A 26,817-nucleotide genomic window follows, 5' to 3' on the forward strand; every position below is an offset into this window, starting at 1 on the left:
AATGGTTCACGATGATATCATCAAGCATGGTGATCAAGTTGACTTTGGATAGACAAGAACAAAGGCCCTCTTTCCACGCGTTGTATCCGGGACCTTCATCTCATGCACCCAAACCAATATCCATATCCATATGCTATACGTAAATAAAGCTGCTTCTCAACAATAACTACATGCTGTTCACGTAAAAGGCTTTAAGACAAGTTGCTGCAAGTAAAGAACGCTCTAAATGAAAAAGTTGCCAAATCAGCTCGGACCAAGAAAGTTGAAGGATGGAGATGACGGGCTGGAGCAGGACAATCGTTCACATGCATTGGATTGGGCAACAAAGGTGAAGGGGAGGGAATGGCTATTAGCTGCCAATGATGGGCTGTTACTGAATATGATACATTGCCCCTTCGAGTCATGCATATTGAGCAGAGTTACACAAACACGCCTTCTGCATCTTTGGCTCTCCAGCGTCTAGCTACTTTACATTAAACAAAGACCGCTTCTCATATAGCATCACGCTTACAAACATAAAGGTGCCTGTATCTCCAAACTTTACAATCAAACGTGGGGTTTTTATTAGAGCAACGTGCTCGGCTGGCCAACTGCACCTTGTGTGAAAGTTTCACGATCAAGCTTGCCGATCCCAGATTTCACCAATGTCGCCACCAGCCAAACTGGATCTGGAGGTCGACCTCTTCCATGACGACGACCAAAAAAATATTTTTTGGGCTAGTTACACGACAGTGAACGTGAAACTTTCACACAGGTGCTGTTAGCCAAGCCAGACATTGCTCTAATAAAAACCCCACGTTTCATTGTAAAGTTTGGAGATACAGGCACCTTTATGTTTGTAAGCGTGATGCTATATGAGAAGTGGTCGTTGTTTAATGTAAAGTAGCTAGACCCTGGCAGAGCAAAAGATGCAGAGAGTCGTGTTGTGTAACACAGCTACGTTTGCATGAATGAAAGGGTCAATGTATAATTACTTTATGGATCATCTAGGAACAGGCATGTATTGCTAGCTAACGGCCACTTTTATCCAATCATCATTGTTGCGAGATCCACTGCATGTGAACGGTGCCCCTGCTCTAGACATTCATTTCCATGATTAAAGTAGGTTGATCCGAGCTGATTTGACTGAGCTACGGTCAAAGAGAGATTACATCACTCTGGACATAGAGTACGCTCGATGTAGCTCAACCGATGTAATCTTGTGTGAGCGTAACTCAACCAAATCAGCTCGGATCAACCTACTTTAATCATGGAAATGAATGTCTAGAGCAGGAGCATCGTCCACCTACAATAGAATGCACAAAGGTTGGGAATGCACAAAAGTGGCTATTGGCTGCCAATGTATGACATAAAAGTGAGGTTGCGTACCTGTCATGCATTGTCCCTGAAGTCCTGACTTTTTAGCTGAGTTACCCAAAGAGGTCCTTCTGCATCTTTTGCTCTGCCAGGGTCCACCTACTTGACAATGAACAAAGACCACTCTTCATATAGCATCACGCTTACAAACAGAAAGGTGTCTGTATCTCCAAACTTTACAATGAAACGTGGGGTTTTTATTAGAGCAACGTGCTCGGCTTGGCCAACTGCACCTTGGGTGCAAGTTTCATTATCAAGCTTGCCAATCTCAGATTTCGCAATGTCGCCACCAGCCAAACTGGATCCGGGGGTCGACCTCTTGAAACTTTCTTCGACGACCAAAAAATATTTTTTGGGCTGTTTGCGACATTGAACCTAAAACTTTCACACAAGGTGCTGTTGGCCAAGCCGAGCACATTGCTCTAATAAAAACCCTACGTTTGATTGTAAAGTTTGGAGATACAGGCACCTTTATGTTTGTAAGCGTGATGCTATACGAAGAGTGATCTTTGTTCATTGCGAAGTGGCTAGACCCTGGCAGAGCAAAAGATGCAGAAGGACCCCTTTGGGTAACTCAGCTGCTTTGCATGACTCGAAGGATGAAAGGATGATACTGTATACTATTGACAATAGCCCATACATTGCGAGCTAACAGCAATTTCCTCACAATCGGCACTGTTGTCCACTGTATGACATGTGAGCGATTCTCCTCCTCCAGACATTCATTTCCATGATTCAATTATCTTGATCCGAGGGGATTTGACTGAAAAATGCTCAAACACAGAAGTATCATCCAAAATCATTATCTGGTTAGTTATACGTAAACTGCCACTTGATTGCCCATTCATCCCAATCATCTTTGTCTCCCAATCCAATGCATGTGAACGATTCTCCTGCTCCAGCCCAGCGTTCCCATCCTTCAACTTTCATGATCCGAGGGGATTTGACTGGAAAACGCTCAAACACAAAACATCATCCAATTTCACAAAAATCATTTTGCAAAGTTATTTGTAAACTGCCAGCTAGCAGCCCATTCCTCCCATTCACCTTTGTTGTCCAATCCAATGCATACGAACGATTGTCCTGCTCCAGCCCAGCATGCCCATCATTTAACTTTCATGATTCCTCGAGCTAACCTGGTAATAAGGTAATGGCTGTTGTTGGATCATCATTATCATGTAAAGTGTAAAATGGCACACACCCTTTTGCTATACGTGAGGATCATCATTTCTTTTATTTACGTTACCTATTGTCTATCGTGAGGGTGATGATGACGATGGGTGGATGGTGTATGTGGGGTAATTGAGTGGCCTCAGTGTAATAGCAGTAGGGGATTTAAACTTGGGGGACGGTAGCTCCACGACTTGAGACAACGCTTTCTCTTCTCTTTCTCCCTCCTCTACTTTTACCCCATTCACGACATTCCGATCAAGGTAATGTATTATAGAAGAGTGCTCTTGTTGGCTGTGAAGTATTAATGTAGTTCTGAACATGCGTTGTCAGGGAATGAGTGTGTCCAAGTGCTAAAGAGTGAGCGTGGTGGGTGGTTGGTTGTTGCCATGGCGATATCGTTGCTTCCTCTTATTCGTTGCTATTCCCGCTCTACGCCTGGTGTCAACAGGTACATTCAGAGTCCAATGTTGCAGCCGAACTTGTTCCATCGACGTGTTAGCTTGTATGTATAGGCGGCAAGATTCGATCGCAAAGACGTTGGCTCATTCGGCTCTTCGTGTCGGCTCGACAACACTACACTATGGTTTTCAGTTTCCAGTATCCAACAGCAACAACGGATCTTTATGTATATGCAAGAGGCAAGTATAGTAAAACAATGAATAACATCGTTCATTGTGTATGTGTGCTAAGAATGAATTGAATAGGTTTGCCATAACTTTTGCTTGAATGGCAGGTAGATGTGTGGGTTTCAGGGTCCATGACGCTGAGTGACATTGTCATTCTCAAGCAACAGCCTCCAGGGTTTTCCAAGTGCTTGATATTGGCGAGGATGATGTATGATACAGCTGAAGAGATACGCCGAGACCAAACGCACACGTGTATGCACCAATATTGGGAAGGAGACCTATAGCTTGTACACTATTCGATCAACGTCAATTTCTTCACCTGTGTAAGTAATCCCAAGGTACTTGAAATGGTTTTCTTGTTGCAGCTTTTGAGCATACAAGTGGATATTCATTGATGAACGAGCACTGAGAATTATACAGACCGGTGGGCTCCAGTGGCAACCATACCTTTCAGAATGAAGCTTTGCCAGGACAAACAACATCCATCTTGCTTCGGCTGGTGTACTATGTAATGTCCCTTTTTTCTTCTCATGTTGTTTTTTCTATAAAGGGTTGAATGGAAGGATTGTTGCTAAAACATGTATGAATGAAGGAATGGTTGAAATATATAAAATGGATCATGCTTTTTCATTTGGCTTGGCTTTATTGTGTGTATGGTGATAACGAGGAGCTGATTGTATAAACACAAAAACGTGTACTTAACAAAGTGGTACCGGGTGAATCATATTTGAGCGATGATAACACTCAACACGGCTGTGAGAGCTATACAAGTAGTGTGATAGTGTAGGTGGAATAATAGCGCCTTTGTCATCTTTATGGACTCGTTGGTATCATATGCTTACAATCGCCACAGTCAAATAAGGCATAGCCTCAACTAGCAGTATTATAACACCCTTTATTATGCTCAAGTCAATCTTATAAGGTATCCTATACACCATGCATATAGGCTGGGGGATTGAACCGTATACTCCATGTACTTGACAATGTCCATGGAGGGCCACTTGATGAAGCTGTTATCATTTGCGACGCGATGGATGTAACCAATGTCAGCTTACCTAATTGTGAAACATAATAGTTATCAAAGATAGCTTGTAGGATTCAGTAATAAATGGTCAAATGCAATGTTAAAGCCTGTACATGATAGCGTCTTCGCCATAGCAGTATGCTGGGTCACGTGCTACATCCGCGGATGTGATTACAACTCAGTACGCCGTTTCATTGGCTGCGTCAATTGTATTTCCTTCGGTTGAATTTTCGGACCTGCCTTTTTAGGAATTCCGGGGCTTTATATAGTGCGGAGCGATATAAAAAATAAGAAGAAGCAAAACGTCCTCTATGGTCTAGTGGCTAGGATCCCGGTCTCTCACACCGGTGGCCCGGGTTCAATTCCCGGTGGGGGAACACTCAACCAACTCGGTTCGAGTTGTTGAATTCTTTTTTGTTTTTTGGATTTTCACTTCGGAACAACCATTAAGCGGTGGGGTGTTGATTTTTTTCCTATCTTGATCTTTTTTATATGTTAGAGCCTCATTGTCGACGAGAAACGATAATAACAACACTTGAGTATGTCATGCTATTGGCTGACAAGGCAAGGGACATGCAAATGGGTTCAGTTGATGGCCAAAGCAATATGTATGTAGCTTTTGACAAGGTAAGGATGCCATTTACATGTTAGAGCTCAGTGATGGTGATATACGTGGACTATCAAGAAGAACAAAACATTGATACAACATGAAGCATTTTATGTTTCAATGGGTGATTTGGTATTGTTTATTATAGAACCCTGATGCTGCTTTTTTACTATTATGAAGAGTACAATGATGGGGGTCAGCAGGGATATGAAGCTTAAAACATTGATGCAAAAGGATTGCTTTGTTGTGGTGGAGCTGTGTTGGGAGATGCTGCAAATGGATTAAACTTGTTGGGTGATGATACTGCTGCTGATTGACCTGTGAAATGAATACCAATGGGAAGAGGTGTTGTAGGTGTTGCGGATGGGAAGCTAGTATTAATAAAAGGTGGTGGTTGCTGTTGCTGCTGGAATTGTTGATGTAGAGGTGTATTATTGAAGGCAGTGGTCGTAGGCGTTGATGTGCTGGATTGTGGTACAATACGGAAGGGATTATGCTGTGCAACACCCGTTGAGATGGAAGGTGTCATGGGTGCTGGCGCTACGAGGGATGTTTGTTGCTGTGGTGGCGTCAAAGGTGGCATTGTCGAGCTTCGAAAAGGATTGTGCGTTGATTGTTGTTGAGGGGCAGGTGTACCCATTGTTACAGTCTCATTGTCCAAGCTGGCAAAAAAGTCAATCAATTCCTTTGGCTGTTGCTGCTGTGCTTGTTGTTGTTGCTGTACTAGCATTGACGTCGTCGCATTTGATGATGATGATGATGATGGGGGTTGGATAGCTGCTGTTGATTGCTGTTGTTGCTGAGCAGGTTGATCTACATGATGAAGGATGATTAGAGTCGTGTGAATAACAGAAGAGGGTTGTTGTAAATCACCTTGTGTAGATGGAGTTGGTTTAGCTGGCATTGGCCGATCCTCTGCATCTTTTAGGTACTCTGCCAAAGCGGATGCCAATGATAAGGGTGCCTAGGTATGCCAAGGTTAATTCTTCCTAGCAGGTGTCAATTAATAAGCAGCAATACTCACATGACGTGCAATGGGGATAGTGATACCCAGCTCCCTCTCTAGCATTTTAGCTCGGCTAAGGAAGTTCACAATTTGCTCCGTTTGCCTTGCAAAGCGCTTGTATACCTCGAGTGATAATCTCGCATCCATTTTGGGCATGGCAAAGTAATGCTCTAGTAGTAGAAGAGAGATTAGCAATGATAAAATCCCTTAAAAAAAGCCCTTACCTAAAATGTTGACGATGGCTTCATTTACGGTTTGAAACAAGACCAGCATGTCCTCCACTAGCAAGCGGTATGCGTGTAATCCGATCCCATTTTCGCCTTCATCAAATTGGAACTATAAGGAAAATAACATGGGTAAGACGACAACGACGATCCCATCATCATCAACATCATCCTGTACTGCACCACACACCACACCCCCAACTTACATTGCACTTTAACAGCGATCCAATCAATTTTTGAACCAATACCGTTTCCTTCAAGAGACCCTGATCAATTGTCATTCGACGCAACCTGCCTGTCTTATTAGACATGGTGGACTTGACATGATCGACACCAAGTTCCCGAAACGCCATAATCTTTTGTTGAAGATAGGCCGAGTATGCGTAAATGTTTTGGATGTGGGCGGTACCTGAACAAGGAACGGATGATCATGTCAATAACGGAAATGAAAAATGTGGATCGTCGTCGTTGACTTGGTGTTTTACCACACCCCCAACCTCCTCCCCTTATTTTTAGCCATTCATCACACACACCCTTTTACCTGAAGACTTTTCTCGTAAACGACTGGTATCCAATGCTGAAGGTCGTGCATCCACACATGTAATGACTCGGTCTCCATTGCCTTCTCTCATCAACGTATGCAGGATAATCAACACTTTGAACGTTACCTAATATAGTATAAATACTCTAATACTGCCAATGATAAAACCAGATGAATGGTACATACAATCCAAGAGTTTTCCCGTAAACGTTTTTCGAGCACGTCCACAATATCTCCCACCGAAGCTGGATACTGGTAGGTCCACGCATTGAGAGCTGAATGAAGGCAATGTCAGCAAATGGGAGCGATTGGGGTTGTGGTCAAAGTGAAAGGTTGTTTACTTGTAAGGTGTTTGACTTTGGGAGGTTGATAATCAAGACGAGTTGCCTTGCGTACAGCAGTATCCATAATAGTACTCATGGTGTGTGTGTGTGTGGTGGTGGTGAAAGGAAAGGGAGAAAGAGAAAGAGAGAGAGAAAGAGATAGGCGTTAAAAGAATGGTAGTAAAAGCGTATTAGTAGTAGTAGTCGTTGTAGTAGTGGGATTGGGGTTGAAAGGAAAGAGAAAAAGTAAAGCGAGCACGCGCTTGACATGAATTGGATTTTTGTTGTCATGCAACACACACACATCACACGCATATCACACACATCACCCACACCCTCTCTTTTTACATGCACGACATTGTTCAGGTGTCCTTCCGCTGGTTCCTTTTTTTCTCTTTGTATCATTTTTTTTACTTCTTTTTGCACTTGACCCTTTCTCTCTTTTATAACTTGAACGTTTATACATGGTTTCCACGGCCCTTGCCGCTGCGAGTGGTGCTGTCGTCTTTTTACTACTTGGCTTGTTGACAATCTACTGCTGCTGGTGCTGTTGCTGCCATCGTCATCGCCACACTACGGATGCTGCCCATGACGATCAAGATGAACAACGTCAACCTTTACGAGCCCGTTACCTTCAAAGGACACCAACCTATTACTTATGGAACCGACCACCACCCTCACCATCACCCTCTTCAGATACCAACCAGTCTCAGGAAGATTGGAACGATAGACGCTCTGCTTTATTGAAAAAGTACGCTCGTGTAGCTGACAATGAGCAGGAATAAATAAAGAGACAGCCGATTGTTAAATATAATAATAATTAAAGATCAAGTTGAGCGAGCTTTTGTTTGACAGCAGGATCAATGCTCATACAAGTGGCTGCTGAGGTACCGGCACATTTCACAGCCAAGACACCCGATGCACAAGAGCCGACGCAAGCTTCATGGATGGCAGGGCTGCAATTTTCGGGTTTCTTGGTTTGATCGAGATCAGATTGGACGCAAATAGGCATCGCTTCGGTACACACGCATGCAACGCTCTTATCATTAACGCCATGAGACTGACACATGCCTTGAGCAGCGCTGAGATGCTTTGTTTGGGTGCACTTTTCCACTGGACTGACGCCTGCATTCACTGCACACACCATCATCACCGCCATCAATGTAAATGTCTTTACAGATCCAAACATGATTATAATAGCAAAAGAGTAAAGAAAAGAGATTACGTTGCATTTCTTTCAAGCAATGAATGATTTATATATAGAAGAGTAGTGATCATCAGATCCTTTTACAACATTCCAATCCACCAAGAGAGTACCCGAAGAATGTACATAATACAAATAGAAAATCATATAGAAAAAAATTGTGTGTGAGAGTGTGTGTGTGCGTATAGATGATTAAGAGATGAAGGAGGAAAAAAAAAGTGAGGGGTGTGGGGGGAAGAAGAGAGAGAGATAAGGGTTTGCAGATGAGGATATAAGACACAAAGGAAAAAAAAAGAACAACAAGAGGTTGATTGGGGGGTATTTTATGCTGAGACAGTAGCTTTGAGTGGTTCTTCATCCACATCCATCTCTTCCTGTACGGGTCGGGTAAATCCTCGATGATGTGCCAAAAGCTTCTTTTGAAGTTCCTCCTGCAGCTGCATAAGGTGCTTTTGTTGCATGCTGTGCTGTCTTAGGGCTTGCTCAGTACTGCTATTGTTGTTGCCGTTGCCACCATTACTATTGTGATGATTGTTGCCAACGTCACCTTTGTCATTGGTCATAGCTCCTCCATCCCCTCGTTCGCTTTGACGAATCATAGCCGATTTATCGTCATATCCACCAGCAGTAGCAGCAGCAGTAGTAGTAGTAGCACCACCAGCACCATCCGTGGGATGGACCATCATGGATCGACCTTCCACTTGCATACGTAGCTCAAGTGTTTGGACCTTGTCATGTAAATGCTTGGTACGCTTCTCGAGATATCGAATGTAATCCACAGCTTTGAAAAGAACGGTACTCTTGCTATTGTTGATATTCTTGAGTGTTGGGACAATCTCTGTCAGATCCTTGAATCCGGTTCGAATCGTTGTCCTCCGCTTCTGCTCAGATGCAATATGGTTTGCTCGTTTCTCGGCCTCTGTCAAGAGTTCCTTGTGTGGTTTGTTGCGTCGTGCAGGGGTAGGACGTGTTGATTGATGATCGTCAAAGGGTGATAGTGACGGTGACGATGCCTTTTTCTTATCACTTCGCTTGGAGGGAATCACATACGGCGTAGCAATGCTGTCACTCTTTTTCAAAAAGATGGCTCCACCACCACCACTACCACTACCATTGTGATTGTGTGTTGTGGATGATGATGATGATGACGGCCAAGAGGACTCCATTGTTGATGCATGGTGGTGATGGTGTTGATGATGATGATGATGATATGATGATGATGTTGAAGATGATGAAGGAATGGGGGTATTTGTTGACTGATGATGATGAGCAGCCACAGCAGCATCTGCAAGTATACGATGGCGCATACGTTTTTGTTCATCCAATGATCTCAAAATCGAGTTTCGCCGTCGTTCTTCTTCTTCAGCATCATCATGTTCTTGTGGTGGATATGATGTATTGGTGGTGGATGGCGGTAAATCGTACAAGGAAGGCATATGATTCGGCAATGGTTCCACATCTTGGTCCATACAAAAGTTGTCCAAGAAGCTCGTAAAGATACGTTGATCATCCTCGTTCAATAGACTTGTGTTGCCATTGTTGGATGCAGTTGGAGGTGCTGGTGCTGGTGGTGCCATGCTTTGGAATAACGAGTCGTCAAACAACATGCCCGAGTTGTCTTCGGTTACAGGTGCCGGTGGGATATCGAGAGGCACTGGAATAGCAAAGTTGGGATCTAACCCAAAGCTGAATTGGAAGTCTGAAAGAGACAATGGGTGTGTTTAATGATCAAGTTTACTCCAAGTTCAATTGCCAAGCAAAGCTTACCCTCGAAAGGGACAGGTTCCTGGAGAGGAGCACTATGGCCGTAATTCGACTGGAAGCCATGGCCTGAGTATAACCAATCTTGACTTGGTTGTGGAGGAGCCGGTGTTGAATGGACCGGTGCTGGTGTTGCATGTGGGTCGTGATGTTGTGAGAAGGCCATTTGGAATATAAAGTTAAGGGAACAAAAAAGTAGGGTGAGAAGGGAAAGAGTGAAAAGGAAGCGGTGGAGTAGGTGAGTGAGAGAGAGTGTGTGGGTGTGTGTGTATGTGTGTGGGTGCGTCTGTGTGGGTGCACCTTATTCAAACACCGGCATTCCGTTTCATTTTCACGCGCTCACTCGAGAATACATGTTACACGGTCCATCCCCCACAGCACCATTGGATTGGTGTAAATGTTGTTGTTGGATCAAAACAATAATCACAGTTTCATCTTTTGTCTCTTTCAAATCAATTAATAACACTCCCCCTTGCCCTATGTCTCTTGGTGCACAGACACCCTTATCATCCTATACTGATTTCCCCTTCCGACAAGGACAACAAACGTTATCCGAAACATGCAGCATCATACAAAACACGTCTCTTTTCGTAGTTCAGACGGAGCACGTGAAAATTGTTATCTTCTCCCAGAAGCAATTACTTGATGTGCAACCTTGCCATCTTTAGTTCACAAATTCCTTCTGGGAAAACTCTATTCATTCAATCAACCACACCCGCCCATCCCAACATCCTTCACAAATGCTCACATTCTGTGTCATGGCAAATGTTATCGACCGTCCTTGTACACACATACTCTTTCTTTTCTTCCAATGTCACTCAAGCCCTATCTTTAAGATCACCTTATCCATAAAGTACTCGCCACGTGCGGTAATGCGTAACCCCCTTTTTATTCTTCTTCACATACTAGTCTTCGCCTTAATTATTGTCGGTGTCCCATTGCATGAAAATGTCGCTCTTTTCATTAACCATGGGAACCTCCCTCCTCCTCCCGAGGATCTGGACAAGGAAGCCATTCGTATCACAACATCAACATTGTTACTACTACAATGAGAAAATACGCTTACACCATCACTATTTTTATCACTGCTACCTTGGGCAACATGGACCTTGACAGCCAATGTTAGCATGATCAAGTGGCGTGTACCTACATAAAATTGCATGCAATAACTCGAATGAGAACTCTCTTTCCTTTCTTCGGGTACCCAAAATATTGGATATTACTACGGAGATCGCTGGTATAATATAACAACGGCGCTTAACCTTGTTTAATGAACTTGGGTTGCAACATCGACAAGTCGTATTTGAGATCTCTTGGATGACATACATCAATGTCCAAATTTGGCATGTCCATAATCGACGAGGAGGAGGGATCTTTCCATTCCCAGGATCATTACCCCTTCTTCTTCATCTGTCATCCACATACCAGGTTCTAGAAGTGCGATCTATCATCCTTAGTCTTGTTGCAATGCACCAAAAGCAATAACGGGGACGTACACAGCCATCCCCTCATTTCTAATCAGCGACCACAAGCCTCGCTCCCTCATAGGTTCCACATCGCTCAAGCATTCAAGCCCAGGATATATATACATTCGAATTAAGAGCCCCTTTTTAGCGCGATATTAGAGTAAACCTCTTGCTTTATTATCACCATCATTCGAATAGGTGGCTTCTCTAATACAAGTGAACATAAAAAGAGGCTCCATGACTATACACAAATCCTAATGAAGACCCAGAGGAGCAAAAGTAGAAGTACTACATATGCGGGACCAAATACACTTTATGCGTGATCCATGTGGACAAGCCATCTATCTCTTGTATCATTGATTACTTTCATCCCGTGTATGCTGCTGCAGGTTGGCAAGTATACATGATCACTTACAGCCAGTCAAACAATGGGAAATGGCGTGATGGGAAAGAGAGAAAAGCAGCATTGTTGTGGTTAAATGGGTCTTATCATCACCTACACACGAGAAATGGATTTTGTTTGATGATCCGTTTTTAGGCTTACTCATCCATGGTATTCCTTTGTAGCAGTAGTAGAGTAGCACATCGAATGGGAACAGCTTTGTTTTAGGATTGAAGCATTTATTGTCATTTGTGTGGAGAAAAATAGCTGATACGACGCGCGTAGTAGAGGGGTCACGCGCGCTTTTTAGGGAGAGTGGAAAAAAAGATGAGGAGAAAGGAAAAAAAAAGTCGAGCGTGATTGAGTCGCCGGCAGGAAAAAGTGATTTGATTGGGTGCAAGTAAAACAGGGTAGACGCGTCGATAGCAAAGTTTGATTTTTCACCTTTTTTTTCTTCCCTTTTCCTTTGTGTATCCATCAAAGTGAACAATATGGAAAACCAAGGTAAGCATCCTTTCATTCTTGTAATATGATAACCCATGACAAGACTAACACCCTTTCAGCATCTCCTTGGTCATCACCTACACGCGCACCATTTCAAGAAGTCAATCAGTGCTACATGGCCCCTGACTCGCCTGTCGAAAAGCAGCAGCATTTCAGCTCGGATGACTTGGTTGACACGTCTCGATTGAATCCCAACGATGAAGAGAATTATGAAGAGGAGCAACAGCGTGTGGATGTGGTCTTCCAGCAACGACCCACTAAACAACCCATTATTTTGTTGGGTGGTACTGAACCTATTACGATTGGACGAGGTAGCGACGCAACCATCAAAATCGGCAAGCGTAACCGCCAAATTAGTCGTATCCATGCCCGTATCGAATTCAAATCTGATATCAATCGCTATGAATTCATCGTTGTTGGTTTGAATGGTGCCATGGTCGACAATGTCATCTACCGTCAGCATGAACGTATCGAACTTGAAGATGGTGCTAATATCAACATTCTCGGCTCCAAAATCACCTTTATGTATCCTGATTTGGGTATGCTTTTCCCAGACAACAACAACAACAACAACAACAAGGAATTGCACCATCAGCAACGTCCTTTGTCACCACCACCATTCGAAGAAAAAGAGCATGTCGTGGAGCAAAAGCCCGTGATGGATGATGATGTGAAGGAGGAAGAAGCTGTGTCCACCAACAAGAACGAGAACATTGAATCAACAGAAGACGTTGTTGCATGTGAACAAAAGGATGTGGATATTGTCAATACAACGCCTCCACCACAACTACCAGCATCATCACCTGTGGATGTCGATATGAAAAAGGAAGAACAAGAAGAAGAGGAGAAGCCACAGTTGAATGAGAAGCGCAAGGTTGAACAAGTGGATATTGAAGAGAACAAGGAGAATGAGGAGAACAATGAAAATGATGGCATTGACTTTGCCGAGATTATTATTGATGCTTTGGGTAAGTGGATCATGTTGTTTTATATCTGAATTGGAGGTCACTCAATCATATCTATCTCTCTATCTATAGTATTCTCGCGTAAATCCTCGATGCCTATCAGTGACATTTGCTCGCGTATCATGAGTACACATCCCATGTATCGATCACAACCTCGTGAGATGTGGAAGGAACGTATACAAAAGGTGTTGAAGGAGAAGCCTTTCTTTGGTGAAATTGTGCGCAAGGGCAAAACAGCTGATGGATCACCCAAAGAAAACCTATACTACTACAACAGTGAAGCTGATCCTGTCGAATGGCGACGAGCCGAGTACACGCATGTGGGTCGTAGTGCACGTAAATGCACACTTCAGGACAAGCAATACTTTTGGAAGATCCCACCCAAGCTTGGTCGCAATCGTCATTCCTACGTGCCACCTCCATCCAAAGCTTATGAGCAAGAAAAAAGAGAGGCTAAAAAGCAAAAGACCCCAATGGCTGCTTTAACCAACAAAACGAATGCGTAACAGCATCATCTCTCCACGACACATCACATGACGCATCGACATCCAAATGACAACAACTCAAGCACCATAACAACGACCTACATTTTTACAACACACAACATTACGCATACACCAAATGCCAACACCCCCAACCCACACCAACCCCCCATTCACCAAACCACACACACACGCTCTCGTTTTACCTTCTTTTGGCCTTGGTCAAAATATTCTGTATATATATTAAAGAATTGCCTTTTTCGACTCTGAGACAATGAAACGGCCATGTGATGCATTACACATACATACAATGAGGAATTGGGAAGAATGCATGATAAAGCAAATGAGCATTATTTCTTTTATTTTGATTTGATATCATTGCGGAGGAGGAGGCGGAGGAGGTTGACCAGGCATAGGTGTTTCTGGGGGATGTTCAGGATGTCGATGATGATGCAAGAGTAATTCATTGGTCGTATTGGAAGGAGTTCGTGCTGGTAAAATGAGCCTGTGATGGTGTTGTTGATGTGGATACAAGGGATGTTGCTGGTATAAATCATGATGACTACCTCGTCGCATGTTTTCTGCTGCTGCTACTGCTGCTGCTGCTGCTGCCGCCGAATGTTGCTGTTGTTGCTGTTGTTGATCAGCACCTGCTGCTGCTTCGCCTGCTGTTGGTCCTGTGGATGGAGCAGGTGGTGTCCTATTATCGAAAAGACCTGACACATGATGTTGCATGGCTGCTGCTGCTGCTGCTGGATACGACTGATATTGGAATTCATAGTTGGGCATAGCGGTGGTTGTCGGTAAAGTCATCCCACCATATTGATAAACAAAAGGGGTGGTGGCTGTCTGATGTTGCTGCTGTTGCTGTGGATGAGGTGCAAGATGAGACGAGCCCGCTGCTGCTGGTGCTGCTGTGGTCGTAGATGTCGTTTGCGTATTGGGTGTGGATACCGCTGCTATACGTTGACGTTTGGATGCTCGATCACGTTGATTGTGCGTTTTGATGAAATACGTGGATTTGGGAATCACCACGGATGTAAATCCTTTAGGTGCCTCGGGTAATTTATTGCTGCTATTGGTGTTGGTGTTGTTGCCAGATGAAGAAGTGGTTGTTGTGGTAGTGGTTGCTGATTGAGATTGTTGTCGTTGCTGTTGTTGTGCTGATGAGGATGCTGATGAGGATGATGTGGTAGTCTAGGATACGGCTATGAATTAAATTGCACTTTTGCATCATTGTTGTCAACCATTTACCTCTTCATTTTCTATGACGGGATCATGCAGGGATTGTGGATCTAATCGACCCAATTGACATGTTGCCAATGATAATTTGTACAGCTCGGCTTCAACGTAATTTGTAAGTTCCTCACTACCAGCGGCAGCTGAGCAAATGCGAGCCCACAGCGACGATAGCTTACGCGTGCGTGCCGTTGTTTCACGCAGCCTAATCTTTTGTCGTTCTTCCGAAAGACGATTATAAAAACGACGTTCATTCCAACTAATATCAGGAAATTCAGCTTGTACTTTGGCTCGGATATCTGCAGTCGGCAATTGGGTACGTGCAAGCTCGTAAATCATATCAATGACATCTTGTGGCCAGCTCCGATCGACTTCTTCAGGGCGCAATAATTCATGGTTATGGAAAGCAGCTTCTGGATTAAGTGACTTTCGAAATTCCCAATTGCCGTTTTGTTGATGAAGGACCACTCGCCAGCGGCAGTCGCATCGTTTGGAGGGTCGTTTTCGTTTTGGGTTGGATTTTTTGCGTTGTGAATCAGGTTGACCTTCACGAGAACAAAAGACGTAAATATTCTAAAAGAGCACATGTTAATCAAGGTTTTATATAGGAACAATGATTTCATACCCTGTGCGCACTTGCTTCTTGCTTGACAGTGAAACCATATTGTGCACATAGATCACGACAATGCTCGATGGCGGTTACACTGTCTGAGAAGGAAAGTTTGAGCAGCTGCTCGTAAAATGGCTCGAGCTATATACACGCAAACGAACGCATACATTGTTTTGGATAAGCACAAAGGAGCACATGTTGGAGCACCACCCCATTATCACTTTTTATACACGAATCGCGCACCTATCATCCACCCCCCAGTATACACCTACCGGGTTCTCTGTTGTCGTACTCGTCTGAGCTTGACGTTGTTGTGGCGGTTTTTGGCTACTCGATTCGCTTGACATGGTTGGGTCGATACCATATATATATATACACAAACACACGGCGTTTACGTATCGTTATAGGATGCTGAAATGACGATGGTTATGCCAGCAATATTCGCTTGTTGATGGTTGTGGATTGATTTTCCTGTTGAAGAGTAAAAAGAGAGAGCTAATTTGATTGGTGATCATATACGCAACAGAAAAAAGGGGCAGCGGGGGAGAGTGCGGATCCTTTGGAGGGCGCTGCTGCCAAATGCCTGGGGGGAGCACACAACACACCTATTATCGTTCAACAACAACAACAATGACACGGCTTTTTCTTTCTTCTTTTTGTTGCTGCAAAGCACAGTTATGACTTGTCGGACATAAACCCAAGCTGGGGCCAAGAAAAGAAAAGAGAAGAAGGAAAAAAGCAAAGTTGACATGGTTCCCCCGTTCCCTCTTACTTTTCATCCTTGAGCGCATCCTCGTCGAACCTTGCGATTTGAAACATCTCCAATAGTATTGTCCCAAGAGCCAGCTTCACTTGGTGTTACCATCTATTCCCTAACCTGCCCCCAATGTCCGCTATGTTTCTGTCACACCACACACCACTAGAGAGCTACCAATCCATATCTGTCAAAAGCAACAGGCTTAGAAAAAGTGGTGTAATGAAGACATAGAGTGGATTGTGTATGGGTGTGCAGCGTTGTGTTATAGTCGGCCATACCGGAAGCATATCCGTTGTTGTGTGTGTGATATATGGCAAGAGCGTTACACCGTCAAAGAACAGAGCCACACTTTATGGCCCATGGGAGTGGGGATGCACAACACACACACACAGGGATAAAGGAGTTTCGCACACCAAAACGATACTATGCAGGCGCAGTGAGGAAAACATACACATACACACACATACCACATGACATTGGTCTGGTTCTAGCAAAAACGCATACAAGTATCCGGAAGGTCGGAATGCATCATTTTTCTGTTTCTCGGCTATCCCCAGCCCCTGGATCATATGCAAGATTGACTATGTGTCATGTCATGGAACATCCCCCACGCATGAAAACCCATGTTCAGGGCCCTGTTTTTCTCCTCAGAGCCACGTTTTATCAGCTCATGGATGTGGATGTAAATCTCACGGTTTCATTGAGCGGGGAGCGCAATGAATGATATGACACTTCTTTTGTAAATTTTTAAAGTACAAGCTCTACATTGACCAACTTGGCCATTTTAGCAATGTCCCAACACACAGACACCCTGTATCCACGCCATTGAATTACAGCAGCAGCAGAAAAGGGGATGCTTTGTCGTTGCAAGAAATAGCCTATTGATACACAATGATGTCGTAGATAGGGTTAAACTCCCACACGGCTACACTTTTATCTTTGCAGATCATTTTATTGAATTCTGTTGTGGTCACTTCTCATTTGTTATGTTTGACTTGTGGTGCAATGTGTTCTATTTCCTTTTCGTTCATTCTGAGATGATGCATCCGGCATCTTGGATATTCGAGGAGGTGTTCTTACTTCCAAATTGGATACGGCAGTGTCAGAATTTGTGCTCCCTACGATAACGATATACTAGTACTACTAGCATCGCGTCGAGTCCACCATAAAACTCTTGTTCTTTCTCTCCTTGTCAACGTTGCCATTTATTTCATCAACCATCAAACAATACATGTGAAAGGTGCAATTCCAAGTGCATGATTTAGAATAAGGTCGCCTTTGGTGCAGCTTCAAAGTGTTGCCAGTGGCATTACTCTCTCCGATGGTGGGCCGCACTGACCTGGATCGAAAGAAAAAATCGTTGCTATCTTGTCCTCAGACACCTCATATAAGGTTGCCATGCTGGTAACACAAGCCTCTTGTATAATGTAGGTCATCAGTTATGGACATTAGAGTTTGACGTTATAATACCTTGCATCAGGAGATGGATGATAGCCTGTTCACGTATGTAAAGGACAGACAAAGGGGTAGCTGATCGTATCGAGGACATAGCAGCATAACGGTTGCCATAGCGACGTTGCATTTTGTGATAGACAAGGGAATCATTTCATGCTCCCCCAATAAAGAGAATCGATACCACTTTGCTTCCTTGAAAGTATTTGGATCATGTCATTGTTGAATCTCATTTATGGTTGCTTACCGATACCTCATTTCTTGTTTGATCATCAACCCCATACATCAAGGATGTATGCTGCTGCGTAGAGACGCCAAAGTCATATGACATGGTTCGAATCAAAGAGTGAACAAGCTCAAAAAGAAAGCCAAAGCCAAAGGGACAAAGAAAAGAAGATACTCGTGCTGGTTGACAACAATGGACAGCCTTTATTATGGTTATGGATACTCATTCTTCTTGAACACAAAGATAGCCTTTTTGGATAATGAAGCCGTGTCTATTGTTCAATAAGTAAATGTACATCTACGATTCCTTCTTTCACTTGCTTCGATATCTGTGCCTGTGTAAAAGCCAACCTGCATTGATGCCATACGCACAAGCATGAGCGCGCCACACTGAGTTTTGTACCACGACTCGCCTTCCCGATATTTGGCTGCGCATTATCTCCTCTTCCAAATGTCGGATCTGCCAACCAGTCTCAAAGGATCACGATGCATTGTGCATATCGACTTGGGTGAGTGTTATGGCGTACTCATGGAGAAAGGCAATTCCAATGTTGTACTCACCATTGCCGTTTCATAGATTGCTTTTACTGTCAAGTGGGCAAGTAGTAGTTTTGTAACCAAGGGAGCAACACGTCGCTAATGACCGATCCAATACAGAAATGACACGACTCGGCATACCACCAGAGCAGCCGGCTGCAGTGAGACAATGGGATCTTCTTATAGCAGGTATGAGTGGTGATAATGTACATAGACGTGTGTGTAATGAATGTATTTTTTTGGTGGTGTAGTGAATTACCCAGCACGACGAGCAGGTGTCAAGAAACGTACATCTCTTCCTGAAGCGCTAAAGATATGTCCTGGTAAGTCATGGTATCCTCAAAGCGATGGTTCTCTTACTGTGTTTGTGATAGATATCAAGTTCCTTCACGTGGCAACGTATGGCCCTGGAGATATCGAGCCCCAGTATTATCCATCACCAAGTCGCTCCACTCATAAAGTCTCCCTTGATCCTTATCGTGCGGCATCCAAGAATATATTCAAGATCTTCCGCAAGTACTGCAAGACAATTCAGAGGATAGGATTGGATGAAGGATTCCTTGATTTGACTGATACCGTCAACAAAAAGATCATCGATGAATATGTACCCCATCTTTCGGATAAGATCGATGATGAAGTATGCGGCGTGGATATCGATTGGGATGAACTTGGTGTGCCCATTGGGAAAGAAGAGACCACAACCACATGGAAGGATCTACAGCTAGCCGTGGGTGCAAGGATTGCAAAAGAAATTCGTCAAGAGGTGTATGATGAGCTTCATTATACTTGCTCAGCAGGTAATATGTATTTTTTCTATGGGCCTTATACGATAGGCTAATACTTTACTATAGGCATTGCACACAACAAGGTAGTTGCAAAGTTAGGATCAAGCCAAAACAAGCCTAATAACCAGGTAAATCAGTGATGAAGAACGATGAGCGAATCACGTGCTAATGTTGTATGTTGTGTAGACGGTGGTGCGTACATGTGGAGTACAAGATTTCATGCACGACATGCCCTTCATGAATATACGCAATTTGGGTGGCAAGCTTGGCAATGAAGTGGAGGCTGATCTTGGTATAAGTACGGCTGGTGATGTATGGTATGTGGGCGTTAAAGAGGTACTTGGATTTGGTTCATAACCGTTACCGTTATCGTATAGGCAATTTAGCCTTGAGGATCTTCGGCGGAAATTTGGAGAGTCGACAGGGACATGGATTTACAATATTGTACGAGGAGAAGATGATGAAGAAGGTAAGACGTGCTCTTGGAAGGGAAGCAAATGTTCGATGCTAAAGAGTGTATACCATCATAGTTTTGCCTACGAAGGCACCCAAGTCATTGATGGCAGCCAAGTCGTTTGTAAAGCCAGTGAAGGATGCAAAGCAAATGCAAAATTGGATTGGGATAATGAGCGCAGAGCTTCACAACCGCATCATGACAAATTTGGAGGATTTCTCGTTGTGGCCCAAGACATTGACAGTAAGTGAATCAAGGCCATGCCATGTACCATCACCGTATTGACTTCTTTGCTAGATACACTTTCGAGCCACGCATGACACAATCTACCGAACCAAGTCGTTACCAATGTATTCACGAGCAAATTTCCGCAATCCAGGTTCGTATTCCAACATCATTCCTATTGTAACATATGGGCTAAAACATGACAATAGAGAGGCTATTGCAAAAAGTGACCGAAGCACTATCATCGATTGAAGGATTGTATCCATGCATCGGCTTTGCATTGCAAGCAACTGGGCTTGTGGCGGATGAAGCAGGAAAGCATTGCGACATTTCCCAGTTCTTTATTCAGAATGGAGAATCATCATCATCGTCATCCAGCAAAAACGCACATTCATCACCACTACCACCATCAAATACCCCAAAAGTTGAATTGACAACACCATCATCACCACGATTAGAGACACCTCCACCATCATCATCGTCATCATCCTCACTCTCCAATGAAGCGGCCATTAAGAAAGGAAGCATTTTGGAGTTTTACAGCAAAAAACAGCCGTCATCATCGCCATCATCATCATCATCATCATCATCGTCATCCACACCCAACAAGAGAAAATCAGGACCTTTGGATCACTTTTGTAAAAGGAGCCATCAAGACATGAATGAGGACAATGGCCAATATTGGAAGTGCGACAAGTGTTTCAAATCAATTCCCATTGATGAGGTGGATGAGCATACGGATTATCATTTTGCATTAGATTTACAATTAGAAGAGAGGGCTACTAGTCAACCGAATGTAGTAGGATCAGTGAAAAGACCCAAAGTAGAACAAGGACCATCAAAAAGGAATTTATTCTTTCAACCACGATAAACAAGAGCTGCTGGCTGCATTTCATTTTGTGTTACCTTAATCTCCTGAGATTCAAGTGGTGTTCTAGCTGCATTATTCGTTCTTCTTTTCTTTCATGTTATTCTATAACGAGAACAACGGATACATTGATGGCGTGTTGCGTGGATTCTTTTCCGGTATCTTGACGACAACCCAATACATGAATCTTACTCAATGTGAGACACTGGAGGGTGAGTGTTCTTTTTTATCCCTTTTCTTTGTTCTATTTTCCCACTCTTTCTTTTAACACACACTCCTTCCCACGTAAAAGATCTACGTTTGCAACTTGGCGCTACAGATTACGGCAACCTATTACAAAATGAGCCTTCACCTATCGCGACATCGACGTTTGCGGATCGCTTGACGGATCGGCTGGTGGATGAATTCAACTACATTCGTGACAATGCAGTAGCACCACTCTCCAAGTTTTTAGACTATATTACGCAAGTATGAAGACACATGTTGGAAGAAGGTTTGAATGTGTGATGTGGCTAATATTCAGGGGTGGGATGGGTTAATAGATATCAGTACATGATTGATAACGTGATCTTGCTCATTACCGGTACGCTGCACGAACGCAATACGCAAGAATTATTAGCCCGATGCCATCCTTTGGGTCGATTTGATGCAATGCCGGCACTATGTGTGGCAACAACGGTCGCTGAATTATACAATACCGTGTTGGTGGAAACGCCTCTTGCGCCCTATGTTGCCAACTGTCTCAGTGCTCAAGATTTGGATGAACTCAACATTGAAATCATTCGCAACACTTTATACAAGGCCTACTTGGAAGACTTTTATGATTATTGTCAGGAATTGGGAGGAGCAACAGCTGAAGTGATGGGAGACATCCTGCAGGTAAATGAAAAACACAAAGAAGGGGAGGAGGATGAGGATAATGATTCACTCACTCATACGCAATCCCCTAGTTTGAAGCGGATCGACGCTCCATCAATATTACCATCAATTCATTTGGCACCGAATTACCAAAACATGAACGCAGGAATCTGTTTCCCACCATTGGTCGACTTTATCCAGAAGGCAATGCACGATTGGCAGCAGCGGATGAATATGAGCAAGTAAAAGCAGCATGTGAAGTATTCCAGGTATGAGATAAGGAGGATACAGGTGCAATGCATGGACTATGGATTGATTGATGGATGGGGTAGGAATATCGTGATTTCTTTGATACTGCAACTGGTGACAAGACCGTGGAAGACAAGTTTTTCGAGCATGAAGTTTTCTTGAATCGATTGGCATTTCAACAGCAATTCAATTACGGCATCTTTTATGCATACGTCAAGCTGAGAGAGCAAGAGATTAGGAATATCGTATGGATCGCTGAATGCATTTCGCAAAATCAAAAGGAGAGGATCAACAATTATATACACATATTGTAGAAAACGATATAGATGTTTCTTTTTACACAAGTTGAAACAAAAAGATGATACTTTTTTATATATTGCTGGCATTGCATTGTGTGCGTTTGTGGTTTTTTTATACTTCTATTTACATACAGGAAAGCTCTATTACAACTTGTCGTAGTACTTGTCAAGACCAGGAATGTCCTCAACAAGACCCTTTCTCTTACGGACGGCACGGATGATGTCGTAGACCTTGTTACCAGGGGTCAAAGGATCACCGCTCATAGCAGACCAGTGGTCAAAGACAGCTTGAGGGAAAGCTTGACCAGCGGTGGCAGCACGAAGATCAGCAGTGAAGCCGAAAGATTCGTTGACGGGCATGTGAGCCTTGACGGTCATCATAGGAGTACCAGGACGTTGTTCCTCAGAGAAGACAACACCACGGCGACGGTTGAGAACAGAGTAGATACCACCAATGGCGCTTTCGGGAACTTGGATTTCGACAAGGTACATGGGCTCTTGGATACCAGGTTGAGCAGTGAGCATGGAAGCATACACAACACGGCGGAAGGTAGGAATGATTTGACCACCACCACGATGGATAGCATCAGCGTGAAGAGTGACATCAAGAATGTTGAAGCGGGTACCACGCAAGTTTTCTTCGGCAAGAGGACCTTCCTTGGTAGCCCATTGGAAAGCAGCAACACAAGAATCCTTGATTTCGTTCAAGTATTGAACAGCCTTGGTGACATCAACAACAAGGTTGGGACCAGTGGCATCGGGACCGAAACACCAAATCTTACGGGCCTCAGTAACATCCCACTCATACTTATCAGCAAGGATACGAGCACGAGCCTTGAAATCATCCTTAGGACCAATCTTGCCAGCTTCGATCTCGTTAGCAAGCTCATCATCCAAAGGTGCAGCACGCATGTAGATACGGTTGTGCTTGTTGGGAGACTTGGACAAACAATCCATGGAAGACTCAGCAGTGACGGTCTCACGATATTGGACAACGGGGTCACCAGTGCGAATAGGGACTTGAGCGTGATCCTCTTCAAGATCCTTCAAGATAATTTCCAAGTGAAGTTCACCAGCACCAGCAACAATGTGTTCACCAGAGTCGGAGGTGTAGGTCAAGACACAAGGATCGGACTTGGCAAGACGCTTAAGACCTTCAACAAGCTTGGGCAAATCGTTGGCGTTCTTGACATCAACGGCAACTTGCACAACAGGAGAAACAGAGAACTTCATGACCTTCATGTTGTGAGCAGACTCGGAGGTGGTGATGGTACCAGACTTGACCAGGAATTGATCAACACCAACAAGACCAATAATGTTACCAGCAGGGCAGTCATCAATGGCTTCAGTGTTACGGCCCATCATAAGAACGGTACGTTGAATGGACTTGATAGCCAAATCGTTCTTTTGACCAGGGACGTAGTTAGGACCTTGGATACGGACCTTAAGACCAGCACGGATGGTACCAGAGAAGACACGACCGAAAGCGTAGAAACGACCCTTATCGGAGGTAGGAACCATCTTGGAGACGTACATCATAAGAGGACCGTTGGGGTCACAATCACGGATACCAACAGCGCACTCGTCATCAGTAGGACCTTCGTACAAGTTGACAACACGGTACTTTTGGGCAGTGACGGGGGAAGGCAAGTGGATACAGATCATTTCCAAAAGAGCATCACCAGCAGGCAAGAACTTGCGCATAACAACCTTAAGAAGTTGCTTGCCTTCAAGATCCTTTTCTTCATTGGTAAGCTTGATCTCGAGCTTCTCCAAAAGGGTGGCGGTTTGGTCCTTCTTGAAGTTCATGATAGAATCAAAGATTCTGTAGATGGGGTCCAAAACGAACATGTTGAAAGCACGGTCCAATTGCTTGCCATCAGCATCAGTGCCCTTGTTGGTCCACTTCTTGGTCTTAGGGTTGAAGTAGCTCTCACCCCAAAGACGTTGCATCATCTTTTCCTTGTCAACACCGAACTTCTTGGAGTAACGGACAGCGAATTGACGAAGAGTGAAACCCCAACCGTGGAGACCGGAGGCGAAAGCAACGGTACCCTTCTCAGGATAGACTTGCACATCACCAAGAGCTTCATCAAAGTAAGTGGCAATGATGACGTTGACGGATTCAATGGTACGAGAGAAAGCCTAAATGAAAGAATAAAAGATGAATAAAGCCATTCATCATTGATCGTCAAGATGATGAATAATATACATACGTTGTAAAGTTCTTCCTTCTCCAATTGCAATTCGAGCAAAGCACGATCGATCTTGTTGATGACGATGACGGGCTTGATACGCTCACCAAGGGCTTGACGCAACACAGTTTCAGTTTGCACACAGACACCTTCAATACAATCGACGACGACAAGAGCACCATCAGTGACACGAAGGGCAGCAGTGACTTCAGAAGAGAAATCAACGTGACCAGGAGAATCAATCAAGTTGATCAAGAATTCGTGGCCTATCATAGAGATACATTAGTCAATCAATGGCTCATACCATCCTTTATACACACATAGACAAGCAACATACCATCGACCTTTTGGCCCTTGATTTCCTCAACATCCTTGGGGTCGGCGAGAGGGAAATACATGGAGATAGCAGTGGACTTGATGGTAATACCACGCTCTTGTTCATCCTTACGGGTATCCATGAAACGAGTTTCACCAGCACGACCAGCAGAGATAATACCGGCCTTGGACACCAAGGAATCGGTCAAAGTAGACTTGCCGTGATCGACGTGAGCAATGACGGACATGTTACGGACATTGGTAACTTTGTCCTATAGATAGAATGAGTAAACCTGCTGGGGCGCTTCCACAAGGGTTGTAATGCGACACTTACCATCAAACCACGGATCTCCTCAACAGTAAAGTTCTATTTCATTCAAAGAAAAGTAGCGAATTGAGTTTCCATGTCATTGAATGGGCCGGGCAGGCAGGCTATCTATAGACACTTACCACTAATCAGGCATCAACAAGTAAACAAAGAAGGATAATAAAGTTTTAGTACATTTTCCCACAGATACACATGTGCTCATCCCACAGCTATGGCCATGGATGGATGATGGATGGGTGCATGTGATGGATGCATTGATTTTACATACCCATTTTGACGTTTGAGTGTGAAGGAAGGGATGTACTCAAATGCAATCAGTGTCCTTGCCCCGATTTACACCTTGCCCCCGTCAGAGCTTTGCTCCCCCGCCACAAACTTTTTTTTTACACACGCATAACTAGAAGCGGTTTGTCCCACACCACACGCACACTACCAAAACCCTTGTCAATATCCCAATACCCTGCGAGATATTCAATGCATTATTGGTGTTGATGCTTATCGTCGCACGTCAACATGAGCTATTCCATTCAACAGCATTGAAATAACGCGAGACATTTTGAGTCGACCCAAAAAGTAGCGGGGCTGCTGCATGATGCATGAAAATGCAATCCTTGTGGTGAGTGTTACTTCCCTTATCAAAAAGTAGTAGCCTCCCTCTCCCTCTCCCTCTGCTATCTCTATAAAGGCTTTCCTCCATGTTCCATATCATTACTACAATACGCTTACTAATCCATTAATGGTGCTGTGTCTGTAAATGCTTTGTGTGCATACGTCATCTGATAAAATGGCTCGTGTAATGTGGATGATGATAGGTGGTTGGGTTACCCGAATTCATTTTATTTATCCCTTGAAAGTTTGAATCTCCATGTCTTAGCTTTTGTATTTAAGGGCATTACACGCGTTACCAAGCAACTCTTTACTTTCCATACATATCACTTTTATCATCAACATCATGTCAACCAAGGGTACATTGCTATTCATTCTTACCTCGCACAGCCAACTTGGCACTACGGGCAAGACCACCGGCTATTACTTGCCCGAGGTCGCTCATCCTCTCCATGTCTTATCCAAGCATTACAACATCCGATACGCGACACCTTTGGGTGGCAAGTCTCCTTTGGACCCAAGCTCTTTAGAAGCTTTCCGTGACGATCCTACATGCAAAGAGTTCCTCAACAACGCGCAAATCACCGCAGCATTGGAGAACACTGAAAAGCTAAGCGATTTGTCAGCAGCCGATATTGATCAACTTGTGGGCGTCTTTTTCCCGGGTGGTCATGGTCCCATGTTTGATTTGGCCGATAATAAGGATGCAGCCAACATTGTCGCCAAGGTATACGAACGTGGTGGTGTTGTGGGTGCCGTGTGCCATGGTCCAGCTGGTCTTGTCAATGTCAAAATCAATAACGGCGAACGTTATCTTGTGGATGGTCACAACGTTACCGGTTTCAGCAATGCAGAAGAGGATCAAGTCCAACTTAGCAGCCAAATGCCTTTCATGCTTGAAGACCGCCTTCGTGAACATGGTGGTAAATATTCCAAAGCTGCTGAACCATGGGGTGAACATGTCGTTGGTCAAGGCACGCGTTTGTTGACCGGTCAAAACCCAGCTAGTTCGTTTGCAGTGGCCAATGCCATTGTCGAGGCATTAGCAAAAAAGAATGATTAAATGGATTGTATCGAATAAAATGGGGATTCCAAGATCCATGTAGTACAGCATGAGGCTCATTGTTTGTACATCTTTTCATTGTGGGAATGTTTTGAAAGGGGAATCTCG

At 44.0% G+C, this 26,817-nt stretch overlaps 10 protein-coding genes and 1 non-coding gene across 11 annotated transcripts; 6 read left to right on the forward strand and 5 right to left on the reverse strand.

Moving 5' to 3' along the window:
- The first annotated feature begins 4,484 nt into the window (after positions 1-4,484).
- Positions 4,485-4,556, forward strand: O0I10_000769. The gene has a single exon. It is a non-coding gene; the product is annotated as a tRNA-Glu (tRNA).
- Positions 4,557-5,000: 444 nt separating this feature from the next.
- O0I10_000770 (uncharacterized protein) lies at positions 5,001-6,977 on the reverse strand (the record flags this gene model as incomplete). The annotated part of the gene is made up of 8 exons (XM_058480875.1): positions 5,001-5,599; positions 5,660-5,750; positions 5,811-5,962; positions 6,017-6,128; positions 6,223-6,425; positions 6,558-6,684; positions 6,744-6,832; positions 6,899-6,977. 8 exons carry the CDS (start codon positions 6,975-6,977, stop codon positions 5,001-5,003), a joined length of 1,452 nt encoding a protein of 483 aa, XP_058348439.1.
- Positions 6,978-7,344: 367 nt separating this feature from the next.
- On the forward strand, positions 7,345-7,665 carry O0I10_000771 (uncharacterized protein; the record flags this gene model as incomplete). Its single annotated transcript, XM_058480876.1, has 1 exon — positions 7,345-7,665. The coding sequence occupies one exon, from the start codon at positions 7,345-7,347 to the stop codon at positions 7,663-7,665; it is 321 nt and encodes a 106-aa protein (XP_058348440.1).
- A 35-nt stretch (positions 7,666-7,700) lies between these two features.
- On the reverse strand, positions 7,701-8,069 carry O0I10_000772 (uncharacterized protein; the record flags this gene model as incomplete). Its single annotated transcript, XM_058480877.1, has 1 exon — positions 7,701-8,069. The coding sequence occupies one exon, from the start codon at positions 8,067-8,069 to the stop codon at positions 7,701-7,703; it is 369 nt and encodes a 122-aa protein (XP_058348441.1).
- A 338-nt stretch (positions 8,070-8,407) lies between these two features.
- On the reverse strand, positions 8,408-10,011 carry O0I10_000773 (uncharacterized protein; the record flags this gene model as incomplete). Its single annotated transcript, XM_058480878.1, has 2 exons — positions 8,408-9,783; positions 9,852-10,011. 2 exons carry the CDS (start codon positions 10,009-10,011, stop codon positions 8,408-8,410), a joined length of 1,536 nt encoding a protein of 511 aa, XP_058348442.1.
- Positions 10,012-12,184: 2,173 nt separating this feature from the next.
- O0I10_000774 (uncharacterized protein) lies at positions 12,185-13,668 on the forward strand (the record flags this gene model as incomplete). Its single annotated transcript, XM_058480879.1, has 3 exons — positions 12,185-12,197; positions 12,257-13,165; positions 13,235-13,668. 3 exons carry the CDS (start codon positions 12,185-12,187, stop codon positions 13,666-13,668), a joined length of 1,356 nt encoding a protein of 451 aa, XP_058348443.1.
- Positions 13,669-14,019: 351 nt separating this feature from the next.
- Positions 14,020-15,840, reverse strand: O0I10_000775 (uncharacterized protein; the record flags this gene model as incomplete). The annotated part of the gene is made up of 4 exons (XM_058480880.1): positions 14,020-14,841; positions 14,899-15,456; positions 15,509-15,634; positions 15,766-15,840. 4 exons carry the CDS (start codon positions 15,838-15,840, stop codon positions 14,020-14,022), a joined length of 1,581 nt encoding a protein of 526 aa, XP_058348444.1.
- Positions 15,841-18,586: 2,746 nt separating this feature from the next.
- O0I10_000776 (uncharacterized protein) lies at positions 18,587-20,799 on the forward strand (the record flags this gene model as incomplete). The annotated part of the gene is made up of 9 exons (XM_058480881.1): positions 18,587-18,653; positions 18,716-18,787; positions 18,839-19,261; positions 19,316-19,377; positions 19,436-19,566; positions 19,627-19,718; positions 19,780-19,946; positions 20,001-20,082; positions 20,138-20,799. 9 exons carry the CDS (start codon positions 18,587-18,589, stop codon positions 20,797-20,799), a joined length of 1,758 nt encoding a protein of 585 aa, XP_058348445.1.
- Positions 20,800-20,893: 94 nt separating this feature from the next.
- O0I10_000777 (uncharacterized protein) lies at positions 20,894-22,217 on the forward strand (the record flags this gene model as incomplete). The annotated part of the gene is made up of 5 exons (XM_058480882.1): positions 20,894-21,008; positions 21,089-21,264; positions 21,346-21,675; positions 21,747-21,923; positions 21,987-22,217. 5 exons carry the CDS (start codon positions 20,894-20,896, stop codon positions 22,215-22,217), a joined length of 1,029 nt encoding a protein of 342 aa, XP_058348446.1.
- Positions 22,218-22,346: 129 nt separating this feature from the next.
- On the reverse strand, positions 22,347-25,049 carry O0I10_000778 (elongation factor 2; the record flags this gene model as incomplete). Its single annotated transcript, XM_058480883.1, has 4 exons — positions 22,347-24,347; positions 24,419-24,663; positions 24,735-24,984; positions 25,047-25,049. 4 exons carry the CDS (start codon positions 25,047-25,049, stop codon positions 22,347-22,349), a joined length of 2,499 nt encoding a protein of 832 aa, XP_058348447.1.
- A 943-nt stretch (positions 25,050-25,992) lies between these two features.
- O0I10_000779 (uncharacterized protein) lies at positions 25,993-26,709 on the forward strand (the record flags this gene model as incomplete). Its single annotated transcript, XM_058480884.1, has 1 exon — positions 25,993-26,709. One exon carries the CDS (start codon positions 25,993-25,995, stop codon positions 26,707-26,709), a length of 717 nt encoding a protein of 238 aa, XP_058348448.1.
- Positions 26,710-26,817: the final 108 nt, after the last annotated feature.

This window comes from Lichtheimia ornata (genome assembly GCF_029851405.1).
Source record: "Lichtheimia ornata isolate CBS 291.66 chromosome Unknown scaffold00002, whole genome shotgun sequence".
Classification (NCBI taxonomy): Eukaryota; Fungi; Mucoromycota; class Mucoromycetes; order Mucorales; family Lichtheimiaceae; genus Lichtheimia; species Lichtheimia ornata.